This window comes from Natrix helvetica, assembly GCF_964273705.1.
Source record: "Natrix helvetica genome assembly, chromosome: 1".
Classification (NCBI taxonomy): Eukaryota; Metazoa; Chordata; class Lepidosauria; order Squamata; family Natricidae; genus Natrix; species Natrix helvetica.
Genome location: NC_138548.1, coordinates 199793229 through 199811532, shown reverse-complemented (window position 1 = coordinate 199811532; position 18304 = coordinate 199793229). Strand labels below are relative to the sequence as shown.

The 18304-nt window shown below is 38.6% G+C and overlaps 1 protein-coding gene across 4 annotated transcripts in view; it reads right to left on the bottom strand.

Moving 5' to 3' along the window:
* The window catches only part of PDE4A (phosphodiesterase 4A), a 338473-nt gene that overhangs the window by 20862 nt on the left and 299307 nt on the right, over positions 1–18304 (bottom strand). For all 4 annotated transcript variants that reach the window (XM_081954838.1, XM_081954840.1, XM_081954839.1 and 1 more), the window contains one exon: positions 3595–3688. In XM_081954838.1, the coding sequence (XP_081810964.1) occupies positions 3595–3688 (94 nt within the window). The remainder of the gene's footprint in view (positions 1–3594; positions 3689–18304) is intronic.

Here is an 18304-nt window from a genome sequence, read left to right as displayed (position 1 = left end):
TAGGGGAGGCAGAAAATGGGGAGGGCGCAGAGTGACAGGGAACTGGGAGGGAGTCGCATCATGACATGGCAGAGCTATGCCCCAATGGTACCTGCGGGAGAAGCAGCGGCACGGGGGCCTCATGGCAGAGTGGAAGGGGCGGGCAACAGACCCCGGGAGGAAGCAGGGCATAAGCTATGGTACCATTCTAGAGTGCTGGGTTCTGAGTTACTAGGAAGAAGGATTGTGACAACAGAGAATATTCAAGTTAACTGCCATGCAGCCGAACTCTTTCAAATACTGCCTCTAACAGAGTCCCCAATATTCTCATCTTCCCTCAAGTTCACCTGAAAAGACTTTGGATAACTCTGGAGCCAGAGTTCTACCATGTTTGGTAAATATAGGGGGACGTCCTTTGCTTAGACTAAGATGGTGGTCAGACTGGAAGACGATCTATAGGAAGAATTAGCTTTCCTGTGGCAACAGAACAGCTCAAGTACATCTGCAATCTCATCTGTTCATAAATGATCAAGCAGATTCAAGGGTTTGCCTGGGAGTTTGAGAATCTGGATGAATAGGCTGCCTCAGTATTGTGGAATTCTATCATCTCAGGGTACCTTATGAGTCTGAGGTAATGAACATCTGTGCATATGTATCTTTATGGCTGAGGCAAATTTGGAATAAAAAGTTGGGAATAAATTTAGGAGTTCTGACTCCTTTCCTTTCCTCACCTCAACCAACAAGCTCTGCTTCAAGCCCTCAGCCACAAACAACCAGTCACTCTGGCCATTTCCTACCAATCATTCAACTCTGCTTTGGTGCCTCAGCCAAGAATGAAATCCAAGTACTCAGGCAGTTCTCAGGCTCGCCTACCAAACACAACTTCACTGCCAACACAGAAACAGTTCCAAAGTCCCAATGCATGGGGCCAAGCTAGCTACACTGGTATGGGTCCTCCCCATCTGCTCATTTTCTAAAAACTCCTCTCCCCCCAGTATTGGGAAGATCTCTCATGGGGCAAGGGGTGAGTGTGTATGTGAAGTCAACCAGCTAAGCTCAATAATAGGATTTCACTATCTCTTTTTCACCTCTTTTGCACCACTGTGGCCTGGCACTGCCTCATCACATGACACTGGCAGACCATGCCACAGCTGCTCAGGAGGAGCAGGGAGGGTGAATTCTGGCCCCTGCTCAACCGATACTTGGCCTCCGTTTTCAGTCCATGTTCCAGCTCTCACACAAGGCCTCCATTGAAGTGGTAGTTTGCATCAACATTTGCTTAGGGCTGGGTATTTGCATCCGCTGACGTCAATGGGAGGCCTGCTTTCTGGAGAATGCAGTGGACAGGAGGCACCCAGGAGTTTGTTTCAGATGACTGAAGTTCTTAGCTATCCTGTCTGATTCAGGAAGTCTGCAGTGCTTAGGGGAGACATAATGACAAGGCCTCTGATTCTGCAAATACTGAGATAATCATGAATGGTTCAGCACACAAATGCAGTACTTATTTTCATTTTTATGTAAACACAATGTTTACACATATTTACGGAGGTCGGAGAACTACCTGCTTAGATTTGTGCATACAATACGATGATCTCTGCATAAGAGGATAAAAGTGTCTGACAGGCTAATTCTATACCTTGGTAGGTTTACTTGCAGAGTAAGTCATTTAAAGATTTGCTCTCAAGTAAATATGTTCAAGAATGAAGCTACGGGCAGCATCCTTATGCTCATTTATATGACAGTAAGTCCCACTAATCTGAGTGGAGCTGACTTCAGAGAAAACCTCTTCCAGATTGCTTGTTTGTCTCTGAATGGAAAAATCCTGGCATGATCCAACTGTGAAATCCAGGAATCTGAATTCCTGGACATAATTACGTATCAAATATGAGTTGGAAACTGAAAATTGTGTTGCAGATTCAGATTATCTGATATTAAGCAGAGACCATAAAGGAACCACCATCACTTTCTGATTCTAACATTTGCATTATGCCTACACACTTTCTCCAATGTGGTGCTTTCCAGAATTCCCAGCCAGTTTCAGCCCCACCCTCAATTTCCTACTGATGCTGATATGATTGCCATAAGTGTGCTTGGGAGGGAGCATTGTGTAAGAGTTATCCAAGTGCCCAAACACCTCTGTATTTCTGCTATCTTATTAAACATTTACTTAGCAGGTTGAAAGGGGAGGGAGAAACCTGTGAGTCTTTCTTCTTGCCTAATACCCAGTGATTGGCATTCTGAGACAGGTACAAATGAACCTGTAGAGAGCAGCAGAATTTGAATTTAATTCCTCCTGGAAATTGGAGGAAAATCTCTGTGTTCACCAGTATATGAAGAGGCTGGGGAAGAGCTGTGTCTGTTTGGGCTTTACCACATGAATATGCCTGGTGCTATCTATCCCTTCCCCAACACTAACAATTTGCAGTAAGGCTCTGCTTCCTTTTTCCCTCAGTGAGCTTTCTTCTTTTCAAATGACTTCAGCCAATCAGATTTGGCTGTAAGATGACATCAATAAGGGCAAACAAAGCCAAATCTTTGCCCTCAGTTTAAGCTGGTGAAGGGAGGAGTGGGAATCTCCCTGTTGCCAAGGCAACCGTGCTACCTCAGCACTTGGGGTGCTCCTTGTCTACAGCACTTCACATACTGCGGAGAGCGTCACAGAAGCACACCTGCCTGTAGATGTTCTCTGTTCTCATGATATTACTTTCGATGGGACGTGCATTGGAACACGCAACCTCAGGCACATTTGCATAGGATGAGTCACGAGGAAACAAACTGCATTGGGGCTAGGGACCATCACTTATTCCTCCCACGGTGAATATTTTTGTCCTTGTCCAAACTGTTCCTCCCAACCTCTGAGATGGAGGGCTTTTGGGATATGCACGAAGAAACAATATATGGAACCAAATCCCTATTTTGGCTTAACTCTAAGGAAATAATATAATAACAGCCCAGAATGAAAGGCAGATATGTTTCAGAAAATCATTCATCGTTAGACGTGGAAGAACATATAAGATTTAGTAATTATGCTTTTCTTATTATACTCCAGATAAATGATCAATGCTAAAGAACTACAGACATTGCCATCAGTGTTTATAACAAGAGAGAATAATTACATTCCTGCTTTGGAAGGGTGAATTTGCTTTAGTAATAAAAACTGCACTACAATTTTTTAAGTGCAATGGATTAAAAAAAAACGCATTTATCCAACGAAAAGTTGAATCTTCTTAGAATCTTTACCAGAGATTTTACTCATAAATAGGTTTATGTTATTTCAAAATCAGGTATTGATGATTTCTTATTTAACTTATTTATTCATATGCATTTTTTTCTTGGGGAATAGTTTACGAACCTGTGAGGATCAAACTATATCACTTTGAGCAATGGGAAAATGCCAGTTACGTTCTTTATATCTTGTTCTGCCTTTTTGTACAAAAACTTGTGAACCCTAAAAGAATGTTTTCTTTCTTTTTTTTTTTTTAGCAAACTGCCTGTATTGTATTTGATTGAAAAATAATGTAGAATAGATACTGATACTACTATTGCACAATAGTTTTAAAAACGAACGTACAGTAGGGTTATAGCGATGTTAAAAACACACTTCCATACACTCACCTAAAAAGGTGTTGGAAATGTACTCAGACACCTGGTTTCCAGAACGGCTCATTTCAGAGAGGTGGGTTAATTCACGGTTCAGCATTCTTTTGAACTATTAGAGACACACAAAAAGAGAATGAAATAATTAATATATATTTTCTGTCTATGCCCTGGTAAGAATGGAAATGCATGACTGTATATTTCTTCTTGAATAAGCAATCATGTACAAGAGCAATTATCTCATGAATGAGGATAAATTGACACACACATGGGCACGGAGACAGACTTAAGAGAAGAAGAATGGCTACAAGCTGGTACTGGTGAGTCAAAGTACATTAATAAAACATATATGCTCTGAATCTGTGAAAATTCAGTGCACGCTGGAACACTCTGTAACCTGGGAATTCTACCAACATGCAGGGGTTCCTGAACAGAATGCTACCTAAAAAAGGTTTTCTTTAATAGTATGAAGTTCTCAAATCATTTCTATTACAATTTATGGATATTGTACTTATGCCTGCATGTCTTACACATTCAGATTTTTCTGCATCTAGAAGTGCCATGTGTGCCTGCAGTTGCAAATTGCCTCAAATGTAAAATGTTACTTCTCTAGACATATAATTATTTATTTATCCAATCATGAGAATGCTCACATTTTAATGAATGTATCTATTCTGCCATATTTCTGAACATAGATATGAGTTCTGATGATTTCTGCAAGTCTCAACACATCTGAATTTTCCCAACTTCATGCCTAACAAATAAGCAGTCTATAACTCCCATCCCAAACTCAGGGCAGGGAACAATAATCCCAAATGATTCAGGGAAGAGTAGTATCAAAACAATAATAACACCAAAAGCAATAACAATATAATAAAGTACACCAGAGCAATGCAGTAATTGAGACAACCCATCCAGATGCCCTTCCAAAGCCTCCTAACCCAATATCTGGTGAAAAACCAGTTCTTCAAGATCTTACAAAAGAGAAATATACATGGTTGGGGACATCCAAATTTTGGAGGAAATAGCACTCCATAGGGCATATGCAGTGACAAAGAAGGCACATTCCTGGCCCTCCTGTAAGATGACATTCTATGAGAAATAGGAGCCAAGGGACACCTATCCTGACAGATTTCCTTCAGATGGATAGAGATACCATAATTGGCTATTGACAATCCCAGAGTGTTTATTTTATTTATATCCCACCTTTATTAGTTTTACAAATAACTCAAGGCGGCAAACATATCCAACACACCTCACAATAACAACCCTGTGGGGTGAGTTGGGCTTAGAGAGAATGACTGACCCAAAGTCATCCCACCAGCTTTCATGCTGAAGGCAGGACTAGAACTCACAGCCTCCTCGATTCTAGCTTGGTGCCTAACCAGGTAAATAGGCCTTGTGCTATGAAGGACTTTGAAGCTAATAACCAGAATCTTCAATTGCACCTGGAAACCCACTAATATAGTATAGTGTAATGTAGTGTAGTACAGTACAGTATATAGTATAGTGTATCATATAGTATAGTATCACACCACAGAGTTCACAGAGAAGTGCTACATGGGTGTATTGAAGTCTATACATAACTACCCTTAGTGCTGCCTTCCTGACCAGCTGTAGATTCTGAGTGGTCCTCAGGGGAAACCCTGTGTAGAGCACTTGTAGTAATCCAGATATGAGATAATCTGGATTTGAGTGACTGGAGTAGGGATTCCTGATCAAAGAATGGATACAACTGCCACCCGAGATGAATTTGAACAGTAGCCCACAGAGCCATGACTGCATCTGCGGAGGAGTCATGAATGTAGGATGCCTAGATTACACACCAAGCTGACTGATGTAATAGAACTAAAAGTGAAAAATCTTTGTTGCATTTTGAGGCCTTCTGTTAGTTTATGACAGGGGTCTGCAACCTTAAACACTCAAAAAGCCATTTGGGCCCATTTCCCACAGAAAAGAAAACACCGGGAGCCACAAAACCTGTGGTGGGCGTGACTAACTCAACATCACTCATACCCAGTCACATGACCCTCCAGCCATGTCTACTCAGGTTGTGTGGCTCCCAGTGTTTTCCGTGGGAAATGGGGATCTCTCTCTCTCTTCCTCTCTCTCCCTCCCATTCTTCCTTCTTTCTTTCCTTCCTTCCTTTCTTTCTTTCTTTCTTCTCTTTCTTCTCTTTCTTTCTTTCTTTCTTTTTCTTTTCTTTCTCTCCCCCTTGTCTCTGTAATTTGTTCCCCTCTCTTTTCCCTCTCTCTCATTCTCTCCCTCCAGCTCTCTCTTGTTTCTCTCTCCTCTCCCTCTCTCCCACTTCTCTCTCTCTCAATTGCACAACCGGGTCAGCAGGGAGCCGCAAGAGAGGGGTCAAAGAGCCACATGCAGCTCTGGAGCTGTGGGTTGCTGACACCTGGTTTATGACTTTGGTTAATATCCTAATTAGGATTTCGGATATGTTGTAATACAATAGTTTTTCATAACCTTTGGGCTATGATTCCCATCATCTTTATATACTTAACTTAACTTTATTCAATTTCTAGACCGCCCCCCTCTCAAAAGAGACTCGGGGCGGTGTACAGTCATATTAAAATAATTGAACAACAAATATACATGGTATAAATACAAAATCAATAAATTAAATATAGGACTGGAGGAGGTAGTAATGATTCACTGTACAATTTAGTTAAGTTAGATTAAAATTCTAAAAATTATAAAAACATTTACCTAAAAACTATCCCCAATAAAATATCCGCCAGGAGGTAAGAGTAGAACTATAAGTGGGCCAGGCCGGCTAATCGGAACAGGTGAGTCTTAAGTTTTTGTCGGAAGGAGCGGAAGTCGGTAGTAGTTCTAATATCAGGGGGGAGGTCATTCCAGAGGGTTGGGCCCATCACACATATGGCTAAATTGACTTGGTAATGCGATTGGTTAATCTAAAACATTTGGAAGGCAACATTTAGGAAAATTGTACATTATTATAAACAACTAGGAAAAAAAATAATGTTCTTAAAATACACTATTTATTTTCCAATTTGATCTTAATTACATATCCAAAAACATGTCTTTATTTTTTTTTAAATCTTGAGATTTATCCAAGTGAAATGATACCATAGCTATTTAAAAGAAATTGAACATATGTATGTCTCAGTGTTAAACAGAGATCTCCATGAGTGTCAATTTCACTACAAATTCATTCCCATTAAAACCAATCTTATTATGAATTTAACTACATTATTTACCCATGATTACTTCTGCCTTCACCCCTACTGTATGCAATTGTGAATCATCTCATACAATCTTGAGCTCAAACAACATCTTGGTTGTCAGGATGCAGGGGACCAATAAAAAGCAGCATTGATATAACAGAAAACACAAACTCTTTCCTACCCTCTTGTGGTCCTCTTGATTTTTGCAGCCTAGCCCTAAATTAGACAAAGAGGAGTTGAGTTTGTAGTAACTCTTGACAAATTAAAGGACCGAACCATCTGCGGTTATATGCAAGCACTATCCATGTCTCATCAAGAGGGAATGGTAAGAAACCATCTGGACCAGCAGAGGTAACTTTTCACATGTATTGATTAGAATGAGCCAAAAAAGGTATTTAGCTCTTCTTCCTAATCCCCCAATCAATCCTTTTATGAGAGGTTTGTTCAAAACACTGAATAATCAGTGATTAATAAATGCAATTATTGAATTGGGAAATAACTTTCAATGAATAAGGCAGGATTTGCTTTCCTTTCTTTGTATATTATGAAGTAACTATTGTAGCTGCAAACTTCCTCTGTTTTTCATCCTGGGTGAAATAATCTCTGGTTTCTTCCTTACAGAGGGAAGTGAAGGCAAACAGCTCAAAAGGCTGTTTCATCATAACTCCAATAATTCATTAGGACATGGCTTATTGTGAATTAATATTATTGAGGTAAATAATTATTCGATAAAAAGTTAAGAGTGGGAGAAACTAGTAGCAAAACATTGGAATTCTTAAAATGCCTTTTTCAACTCGTCATTAATCTTCAACAAATTCTACCTGTGGAATTTCTGCTCATTCATTAATACTATTTAAGTAATTTTTGCTCCACTCTGACCAAAAGCTGCCAGTGGCTTACAAGTGGCTTTCAAAATTAGCCTTAGTTCATAACACCATTTTACATGGCTCTCAGGTAGTTCTTTCCTTCCACACTTGCTCACTTTGTCATTTCTCTGATTCTTTCACATGAAACAGAATTTTAAAAAACTTGGGTTGGATCTAGCTTAGTATTCCTTCTCCTCTTCCTTACTGGTACAACATTTTGCTTTTCTCTGTGGTTTCCAAGAAATTGCCGTCATTTTCTATCTTTTGAAGGTACTTTTTGTTCATTGCCTTTCCTGTCTGAATCCTTGAGTTTGCCAAGCCCACATCCTTTCCTGTGTTTTCTCTTTTCCCTGCCAAAATGTAGGCAAAATGAGGGCAAATACTGTTGAAATTCCTATTGGCTCAACTAAATTCTAGCATTCTGGCAGTGTCTGGTTGCAGTTTAACTAAACCATGGGCTTCTCAGCCCAATTTTCTAGGTTCACATGATATAACATAATAAGCAGACCACAAAGATGCACCATCATGTCCTAGATTACACTATAGGAACTCTATAATGATATTTCTTGTGAAGAACCATGACCCAGAGGTGCTGAATTATTCCATTTCATCCCATTCCCTCCTGCAAAATCTGTGATGGTTTTTAAATACTCTTCTCTACAGCTTTCCTTATAGAAATCTAGCTGCAAACTTAAAATGGAAGACCATTCCAAGGTCAGAGCTAACCTGAAGTCTAAACAGCTGAGGATTTTTTGATGTGAGAACCTCTTAAAAAATTGGAGAAGGAGGATGAATTTGAGCTTACGTGGTGTGGGTGGAAATAATAATAATCAATACAGAGTAGTTTTGGAATTGAGTATAGTGACAGATCTTCACCCTCACCAATGTGAGTTCTAAGCGTGGAAATATCCAATGATTTGTGTGTATATTTGTTTTTGGGAAACAAGATCTGGTAACTCTGCATCAGAACAATTTTTTACCCAATGTTATTCAGGAGTTTGGCATTATTTGCCTCTAAGCAAAACAAATTCTGCTTTCCAAAGTTGTATCAAAAGAGAAAGTATATGGGATAAATGAACAAATTTGCTTTTACAGTTTGATGCTGGATATTGTTCTCTTTTTAAAAACCTTTTTGTCCTTGAGAAAACTCACGGATGCTGCTCCCTGGCAGGAGAGCTGAGGTGAGTCATCAACTAGGCTTATTAGCTGAAACATGCCTCTCCATCACAGCAGCCAGCCTCAGGAAGAATGAAAGGGAAAAGTTACCTTTTAAGACATGGGAAATCTTTCAGTAACGCTCCAACTGCCCTTGATTAGGGCAAAATGGCTCAATGGAGAATCCTAATTCAAAATCCAGGTGTCTTTCATTCTAGGGCAACCAACTTCTTTTCCTGCCAGGACTCTCCATGTGACAGACAATTCTACTCAGTTTTCCAATTTAAACTTGTTCTCTCTTGTTTAAACTCAGAACATTTGTGAGATCAAAATGTTACCCTGAGCTTCACCAGGAAGAACATAATGGCAATCTAAAAATATGAACTGATACATGAATGTCTAACATTTTTACTTATTTGTGGAATAAGAAAATATTTTTTTTATAAAGAAAAGAAACTTACACAGAAAAAAGGCAAAACAGTGCATTTGGACATAGGCCTATGTAGGTCTTAAAGACCAGAAATACTGTTTGAGTGAATCTGATTCTATGGAGGTGTTGAGACAGACTGGTCTTTTGAACATTATTAGTATGATGATGCAAGCTTGCCTGTCTATCTTTCCAGAGACCACAGAAGAAAGGAGGAGGGAGAAAGACCTCCGTCTTTTTAATAATGTACTATTCCCTGGTCAGAATCCAGCTAGTAGCCCTCTCTGACCTTATTCTTTGGATGTGCTGGGCTACTATAACCATCATCCTGAAACAAGATGCCCATTGGCTGAGGATGACAGGAATTGTAACAGAAACAGAGAGTCCCAAATTGGGTAAATCAGAACTAGAATAATGAAATGCCATACATCTAGATTATATAGGACCATATTTTCAGATTAAGGGAATCTGTCTAACAACAATCCATGAAACCTAGGGAAGTTAGGGGAAATAACTTCATAAAAATATTGTCTTTCATCAGGCAAACAAAAGATTCATCAATGAAGAAGACTTCACTTGGGAGACAGAACTTTTTGTAACCAATCTTTAGACTTCGTGCATTCATATTTATGTGTTTCAGATAAGAGAAATTGCTACATCAAGAGTTACCTAATCTGTGCTTTTCCATTTCTAATTCCTTTCTATTATTTGCTATCCATCCCTCTGAAAGCAAAGAGAAGAGTTTTGTATTGCAAGATCTTTTCTCATCTGTGATAGGAATGTGGAGGGCTTCAAATCTAAAGCCAAAAATATGCTAGGAGGCAATGATGAACAGGCACACATGGGAAACATTATTTATGACATTTATTCTCTTCTAATTGTTCTGCAATTTACTACAATTCCATGTTTTAGAGCAGGAAGGGAAGCTATGAGAAAGGGACTTGATCTAACCATTCAGGCCGATCAAAGTCTGCATTAGAAATTGAATTATAAAACATCTGTACAGCTTCCTGACTCTTCCCATATCAAACATAGTTAATACAATTAAGCTGATTATGCTCCTTCAAGTTCTTACCGGCATCCTTTTTTTGTTGATATGTCAATGTTAAAGACAGCAATTTTTAACTCATCTTTGTATTAGCCTTTTAAAAAAAAATCTACTGCCAGAATGCAAAAGAATAATACCAAGGTTACATTTCAGCCTCTGCCATCACTGTGTCAGAAGTGTTTTATGTAATGTTATTAAATCCAGGAAAAGTATAAACTGTGAATACTGGTAAATGTGTAATAATTAAAGTGAGAAAAGATTTCCAAGTGATAATCAATGCAGTTTAAAATAATTGTGTGATTCTGATTTCTTCTTGTAACGTATAATTAAAGGCCAACTTTATGTCATCCGCAACTAATGGTGGAACATCACATTGGAGGTGGTTGTTGAATTAAGAGGCAATTCCCCCCCTTCCCCTCCCGCATCCTGTTCCCTCCTTCCACATGTTTTAACAATAACTTGTTTGGGATTTCTATTATTACTCTTTCAAAGACATTGATTTGTTAATGTTTTAATACTGGAAGCTGCCCAAAGTTTTCTACAAGATGGGCAAGAAATACATTCTACAAGACGGACAGCAAATAAATAAATTCAATAAATAAATAAATAATATCCCAATGCTACCAAACTACCTTGGAGGTGGTGGGAAATGTTCAATTCACAGGTCAGACTTCCTGAGGAATTTGCTGGAAACAACATGGCACAGTGAGCTCACCCAAAGGAGGACTGAGCCACCAAATCAACTCAGCGGGATGCCCAAGGTTTCATTTGATTCCAGATAGCTTTTGAAATTAGACTGTCACATATTTACTACATATTGCTCTCTCCTGACTCAATTGTTATTTGGTGAGGGGGCAAAGAAAAGTTCAGTGCAGCAAAGACCATATCCAATCTCAGATTATTTTGATTCTCCAACATGAGAGCTCAATTTATGCAAAATCAGAACAAGATTGTCTAATTCTAACTCTGACATAAAATGCCACTTTTGTAGGATTTATAGAACTCCTTTCAAAATTAAGTTTCCCAGGTCAAGGTGGCTTACAATTTTATTGTTCATATTTATATGCTGGCTTTTGTGTGAAAAATTAGCAAATAAATCTGAACACTGAAATTGTACCATAAAATGCAACAATTAAATTATGCAATACTAAACATACAAAAGCAGCAGCTGCCAGCATATTAGTTTCTTAGTAGCATGTATATTTAAAATCAACATCCCCTCCCATTTGTCTCCCCAGGAATGAGAAGAGGGATCATTTATCCAAGCTTACTTTTTTCCAGGCTCCCTGTTTATTTTAGATGTGTGTTGGGCAATCAGGACAGATTTAAGATTCTATTAGTGTACCATCTAGGCTTCTGAGTTGACCAGCTAAAAGGGATCTCACATGGGGCTGAGAATTCCCAGAAAGGGATCCCAAGGAATTTCAATATTGCTGTGGGGCTACCATATTTCATGACAGCTATGACATGTGGCAGGTTATACAATGGAGCTATATTTTTTCTACTGGGAAGGATGATCCGAACCCGAGAAGTTTTAAATATATTCCCTTGTCATGGTCAGACCATTTCCTGTTGTGGTTTAGACTTATAACAACTATTATCCTCTGAGGAGTGTGGGAACTGTTAGCATGGTCTGCCCCCAGAATTCCAACATATTCCACAGGGCTCTGAAGGATTTCCTGATGGTGGGTGCTCTTGTTGAAGTTCAGTCACCCTGTGGAATCTGGGCAGGCGATATAATTATTTCTAACTGAGTATGACTAAAAGCTCATTATCAAGATGACTTATGGCTATAAGAAGCAGCAAAGTTTCTTCTTCCTGGTTCTGGGATTTCCCTACTGCTCAGCAAGTGGCTCAAGGCCTTCTGAAATATTGGCCTGGTGAGCAACCACAGAGAAGCCTCAGCCATTCACTCTGTGGGCTAGGCAGTCAGAGGGTAACATTGATTGTATCTGTCGCTGATTTGTGTCAAAACTACCAATCACTACCCTCACTATCTGTCTTTGATTATTTCAAAAAGAACTCCAAAATAAGAGTTTTGGTTCCCTGATCTTCTGAAGCAATTACCATGGATGTCTGTACTGTACATTTTTTTAAATAGCATGATTGTAAGCTATTTGTGTAATCCCTAAGAAAAATAATAATAAAGTAACACCTACTCAGAAATTTGCAGGAAAAGAGAAGAGTTGTAGTGGTTCTCTGTTCTTTATGAAAGGGAAGACACCAAAGGAACCGTTTTATTGTTTTATTGAATGCATAATTTGACTGATCACAAGGTAAATAAATTCTAGTATTTCCTAATGCTCTCAAATATGAAACAAAGCTGTTGGACTTCTATCATCTAGCAAATAAACAGAATTGAATGTACAAAGAAAATGTGAATGCTATGAGAACTCTAACTAAGCCTTTTCGGTGATTTTTCCGTGATTTTTTCAATGTGTAGAAATGGTTTTATATGGGTCCATTCCATTATATGTAGCCCATTAGTGTCACTCCTGTACTGTAGGAAATAATTTAGCCGATCATGAGGTTTGTGTTCAGGAAAGAGTGACTGCTACAGATATCATGGAAACTGTGTGAATGGATTTCCACTGCAACTGTATCTTTTTGGGCTCAAGTTTGAATTATCATTGGGCAATAGGAAAACTTATTCTAGCATCACATAGTTCCCCTGATCCAATTCCTGTTTTCTTTGAGTCAGCACCTACTTGAAGCTTGTTACTACCACCAGTGACTATTCATGACTTATGTCATCTCAGCTGGGACCCAATTCCACACTGTGCCTACCAATTCAATCTCTTTTTATTCTTGATTTTTAAATTTCAGCTTCCCCCCGCCCTACACTTTAGCTACCTCTTCTTCCATGCTTGCTTTCCATAGTCCACTTCCTCAAAAGCTGAATGAAGTGAAACTGTAATGAGGGCAGACAGCAGCCAGGAAAAGGGGAATATAATCAAAGTGGCAACCTCATCACCTCCGGCAGCCAATCAGCTGTGCCTCATAGCTATCTCCATAGCAACAAGAATCTCCTTAGCAACTGCCTTAATCTTCAGAGCAAAGGATAGGGTCTGGGAAACCCTCCATGAAAGAACCATGTCTCTTGAATGTAACAAATTCCATCCAGAGACCAACATATATATATATATATTCTGATTGATCTTTGGGAAAATTGTTTGCCCATAGATCAAAATTCCTCAGACTGATAATGCCAAATGCAATCACAATCTGAATCTGAGATAAGTGTGCCTATTCTTCTTTTGCCTTCACTATAGCTAGCTATTTCTATTAGGCTGGATCAACTCTGGTACTCTCCCATGTCTATTACCTGCCCCTTTCATATTTTTCAATGCAGAGCATTGTAAGGCAAGAAGACTGAATGACCTCAATTTTTCCTTCCTCCTCCTCATTTCCATCATTGCCCTTTCTAAGGGAATAACATTTAACACAAAGCACCTTAGCAAAGCTCAGCCTAAAGTAGGCAGATGGAGCTGGTTCCAGCTGTAGAGCTCCATGCGTATGCGTACACACACAGACACACAGACATTGTATACTTGTTCATATTAGCTTCGTCTTCTGCTTTGTAAGGAAGCTAAAGATTATGGTTTAAAACTTCCCACTCAACAGAAGCAAATATTTCCAGCTAACTGGCCAGATAAATGTTCCAAGCTGTCCAGATTAGTCTCCTTTGAATATTTTGACCAAATACCTGGCCAAGAGTAGTACAACATTTTCAAGTTGCTGTCAATGGCTATCCTGGGTGGGAATTCTGAGACTTGGAATTTCAAGATAACAGGGAAACTTCAGGCTGGGGAAGACTGCTCCTGAGAATGTAGCTATCTAGGTATACAAAACAGAGTATCTTCTTCTGAAAGGTCCATTCATAAATAACAACTTGGCTTATGCAAACCATTTAAACTCACAGAACTACTGAAAGAAAACTGAAGCAACCAATGCCAACCTGGCTTCAATCTTGGTAGAAAAACAAGAACAGCAATTTCATTAAAAAGAAACTAAAAGAAAGAACACAGATCAAAAAAATACAGGAAAAGATCACAAAATAATTGGGCGAGTCAACTGAAATTAGTAAAGCCATGTAGCATTTGATCCAAAGATCTCCAGGCATAAGTTTGTAACAGAAGGACCAAGAGACAATATATATTTTACTGCATAAACATAAATAAAATGAATAGGAAAAACACAATAGTGTTTTTTCAAAGTTTCTTTTTTATGTTAATGAAGTTTGCAGAGATAAACCATTCTTGCAATGTTTACTCCATTAAGGACCATTACTCCTTAATGGTCTGAGAAAGTAACCTTTAGACTGAGTTGGGGGTTACAATGCAAATCCTGGAATTTAATGGAGAAATCTTTCAAATAATAGCTACATATTTTAAAATCCATGGAAATGTTTGTGGGCCAATTGGGATGAAAAGCAAATGTAAAATTCAGGGTTTTTCTTTTAAAAGGAAAAGAGGACAACAAATGCAATCACAGTCCTGCAAATGTCAATGCTGAATGGAAAAACAGTATGTTCAGAAACATTTAGGAAAAAAAACAGTCTTAGCAGCCGCTAAAATTTTTAAAGCAACAAATCCTAAATTAACTTACCATATTTTTCAGAGTATAAGACGCACTGGAGTATAAGACGCAACAAGGTTTTGAAGAGGCAGATTTTTTTAAAAAGTAGGTAGGTAGATAATGGGATAGAGAGGGAGAAAAAGAGAGAAATACAATAGGTGGTGGTGGGGAAACAAGCAAAAAATGGCCCATTTTTTGCAAAAACAGGTCCGTTTTTTGTCAGAAAAATTGCATGCATAGCCTTATGGGGGCTTATAAAGTGCTGCTGGGGGCTGGGGGGGGGCAAAATGGCCCATTTTTTGCTCATTTCTGCCCTCCCCAGCCCCCAGGAGCTCTCTGAAAGCCTCCGTAAGGGTATGCGTGGCCATTTTGGTGAAGGGGCCGGGGTTTCGGGAGGCAAAAATTGCTGTATTCAGTTTATAAGATGCACCCAGATTTTCAGCTTCTTTTTTGAGGAAAAAAGGTGCATCTTATACTCCGAAAAATACGGTAGTCTTTCTTCTTTAGAAAAACAACTGATTTTTTTAGGCAAGTATCCTAAGATTGCTGGACATATTTTTTGAATGTGGATGCCACCAAATAGTCTTGGAAATAGGTTAACAACTGAAAATGATCTCAGAACCCAGAAAGTTAGGCACAAAGCAGAAAAATGAGATTATTTTAAGATGACCACAGATGTTTGCATGCAGGAAAAAGGGGATCTGGCTGCAGGGCAGCACTTCTGATACCATTTTAAGAGTAAAGTAGGTAAGAAATGGAATGTGAAGCAGTGAGGGCAAAATTATTTATTAATCAGAGCAAGTGGTAAAATAGTAAAGATTGCTATAAGAATCATCCACATTTTCTCACACACGGAAAGAATGTTCTTTTTGTTTGAGAATTGAATATTCTTGTAACTTTAGGCTGAAGTGATATAGCTGGGGATAAGTGTTATGATCTGCCTCTGCTAAAAGAATGAATTGGGCCAAAAGAGATTGTCAATGCCATTTTAAAATCCCATTAATAAAAACATTATGATTTAGGATGCATTAAAACTGCTATTTTCAAAATGGATAGGTTTTATCTGAAGGCCAATGTACTTAGCTCAACAAAATACAGCTATTGACAAACTGGAAAAGATTCAAAGGCAAATCCTACCCTACCCTTTACCCGGCATCTCCACCATCACCACACTGAAAAAAACGAAAATAAAGGGCTATAGGAACAAAGAACCTATAAGCATTGAGGAAAGATTACAAAGGGAATTGCAAAACTACAGGTAATTGTTTCTCAATGTCAGTAAAAAAAAAGGCAATATTGATTGTGAATTATGGGGCTCATGATTGGGCACACCTAACAATAAATTGGGAAAAGTTTTATTAGAGAAATGAATCTTCAACTGATGAATATTTTCAATTTCATGTTTTACTGCTAATATTATAAACATTTTGCTGTTTTTTTAAGGACTCCACTCACACAGGACTGGAATAAAGAATACCTAAACAAGCAGATTTTAACAATGAGCCCCTCTGTGAGAGAGATGGGTGGTTAATAAGTTTGACATACAAATCTCCAAGAAATCCCTTTTCTATTCACCTTATGGAAGTTCCAATTAAGTCTCAAAATAATGACCAGACACTGTGCCATGTGACTGTCTATGAAAAATAAACACTTTTTAAAAAATAGGTTTACTTTGATAGTAGATTATTTATTTGCATGTGAAGAACTGTTTAAAATACCCAATATTTTCATTAGGGCAGTTTTCTTATTAGCAATAATGCAACAAATGCCTCTGACCTTCATAGAGCACATATTGGTCAAAATATTATGATGCTAGAGAATGAATGAGAATTAATCAATACATCATTATAATAGGAAGTATGGAAAATGAAAGAACCCTGAAACAGAAATGTTTCCTTGAAAGAATATATGATCAATAAAAAATATATCTTTACCGCTTTATAAAATGACTATATAGAAAGAGAACCAGTTTGTGTTGCGCTTAAGGTGCTCAACTAGAAACCAGGAGACTGTGAGTTCTAGTCCATCCTTAGACACAAAGCTAGCTGGGTGACTTTGGGTCAATCCCTTTCTCTTAGTCCCAGGAAGGAGACAATGACAACCCACTTCTGAAATGTTGCAAAACAAACAAACAAAAACCACCTGTAGGGATTAGTCCAAGGAAGCCATGAGAGTTAACACTGATGGATGGACAAACAAAAGGAAAGAAGGAGAGAAAGAAGGAAGGAAGGAAGGAAGGAAGGAAGGAAGGAAGGAAGGAAGGAAGGAAGGAAGGAAGGAAGGAAGGAAGGCCTGCCTTCTAGCAGGTACAATGGACAACTATAAGAGATTATACTGTAATCTTTATCTTTGGATGGAAAGGCTATTTATTTATTTAATGGATACATAACCATATTTTGTGACTCTTGCGGTTCTTTGCAGTATTATCACCCTAAGGTAAATGAAATGTATGACTAATAATTCTACCGGGGTGAAGGCTTAGAAATAAATAAATATACCATTTAGTTTTAATAATTACACTTCAATGTATATCAGAGGAATTCTCAAATTTTGTGGAACTGCCACTTCCACTTTGTCTATACCAACCTGCATAAGTTTAAAAACAGTTTTAAAAACACAAGTAGCTTGTGACTCTCCAGCCTGCTCCCCCAATGCTGTTGTGTCTAGTCAGCTTCTGCAAACATGCTTCTAGTCCCAACCAGCAGGCAGGGATAACCAAGAGTGTATTGTTCTCATGGGCATTACCACATCATTGCAGAAAGTCTTCTAGAGAGAAATGCATTTGCTCTGTTAATTCAAGACCAGTCCCCCAAAGAGTGGAGACCAGTATGAATCAGGGCAATCTGAATATTTTTCAGGATCACAAGTGCTGCAACTATATACAGGTCATCCTTGACTTACCGTCACAATTGAGTCCAAAATTTATGTTGCTAAGCGATACAATTGTTAAGTGAAGTTTGCTCCATTTTATGACCTTTCTTGCCACAGTTGTTAAGTGAATCACTGTGGTTGTTAATAACATGGTTGTTAAGTGAATCCGGCTTCCCCATTGACTTTGCTTGTCAGAAAGTTAAAAAAAGGGGGGGATTGCATGAGTTGCACCCTGGGATGCTGCAACTATCATAAATAGGAGTCAGTTGACAAGCATCTGAATTTTGATCACCTGACCAAGGGGATGCTGCAATGGTTGTAAGTGTGAAACATTATCAAGTCCCTTTTTTCAGGGCTGTTCTAATTTCAAACGGTCACTAAATGAACTGTTGCAAGTCGAGGACTACCTGTATATGCTCAGGTATTATTTGACTCCCTTAGCCAGCTATATGCCAAGGATGTGATTTTCAAGTATTATCTTTCCTCAGTGTTCAGCATCCTATTTTAGGAGGTGGAAGTTCTTTCAGTTCCCACAAATGCTTAACACAGTACGTCCTGCAGAAGAGTTTTTGGAGGAGTTACG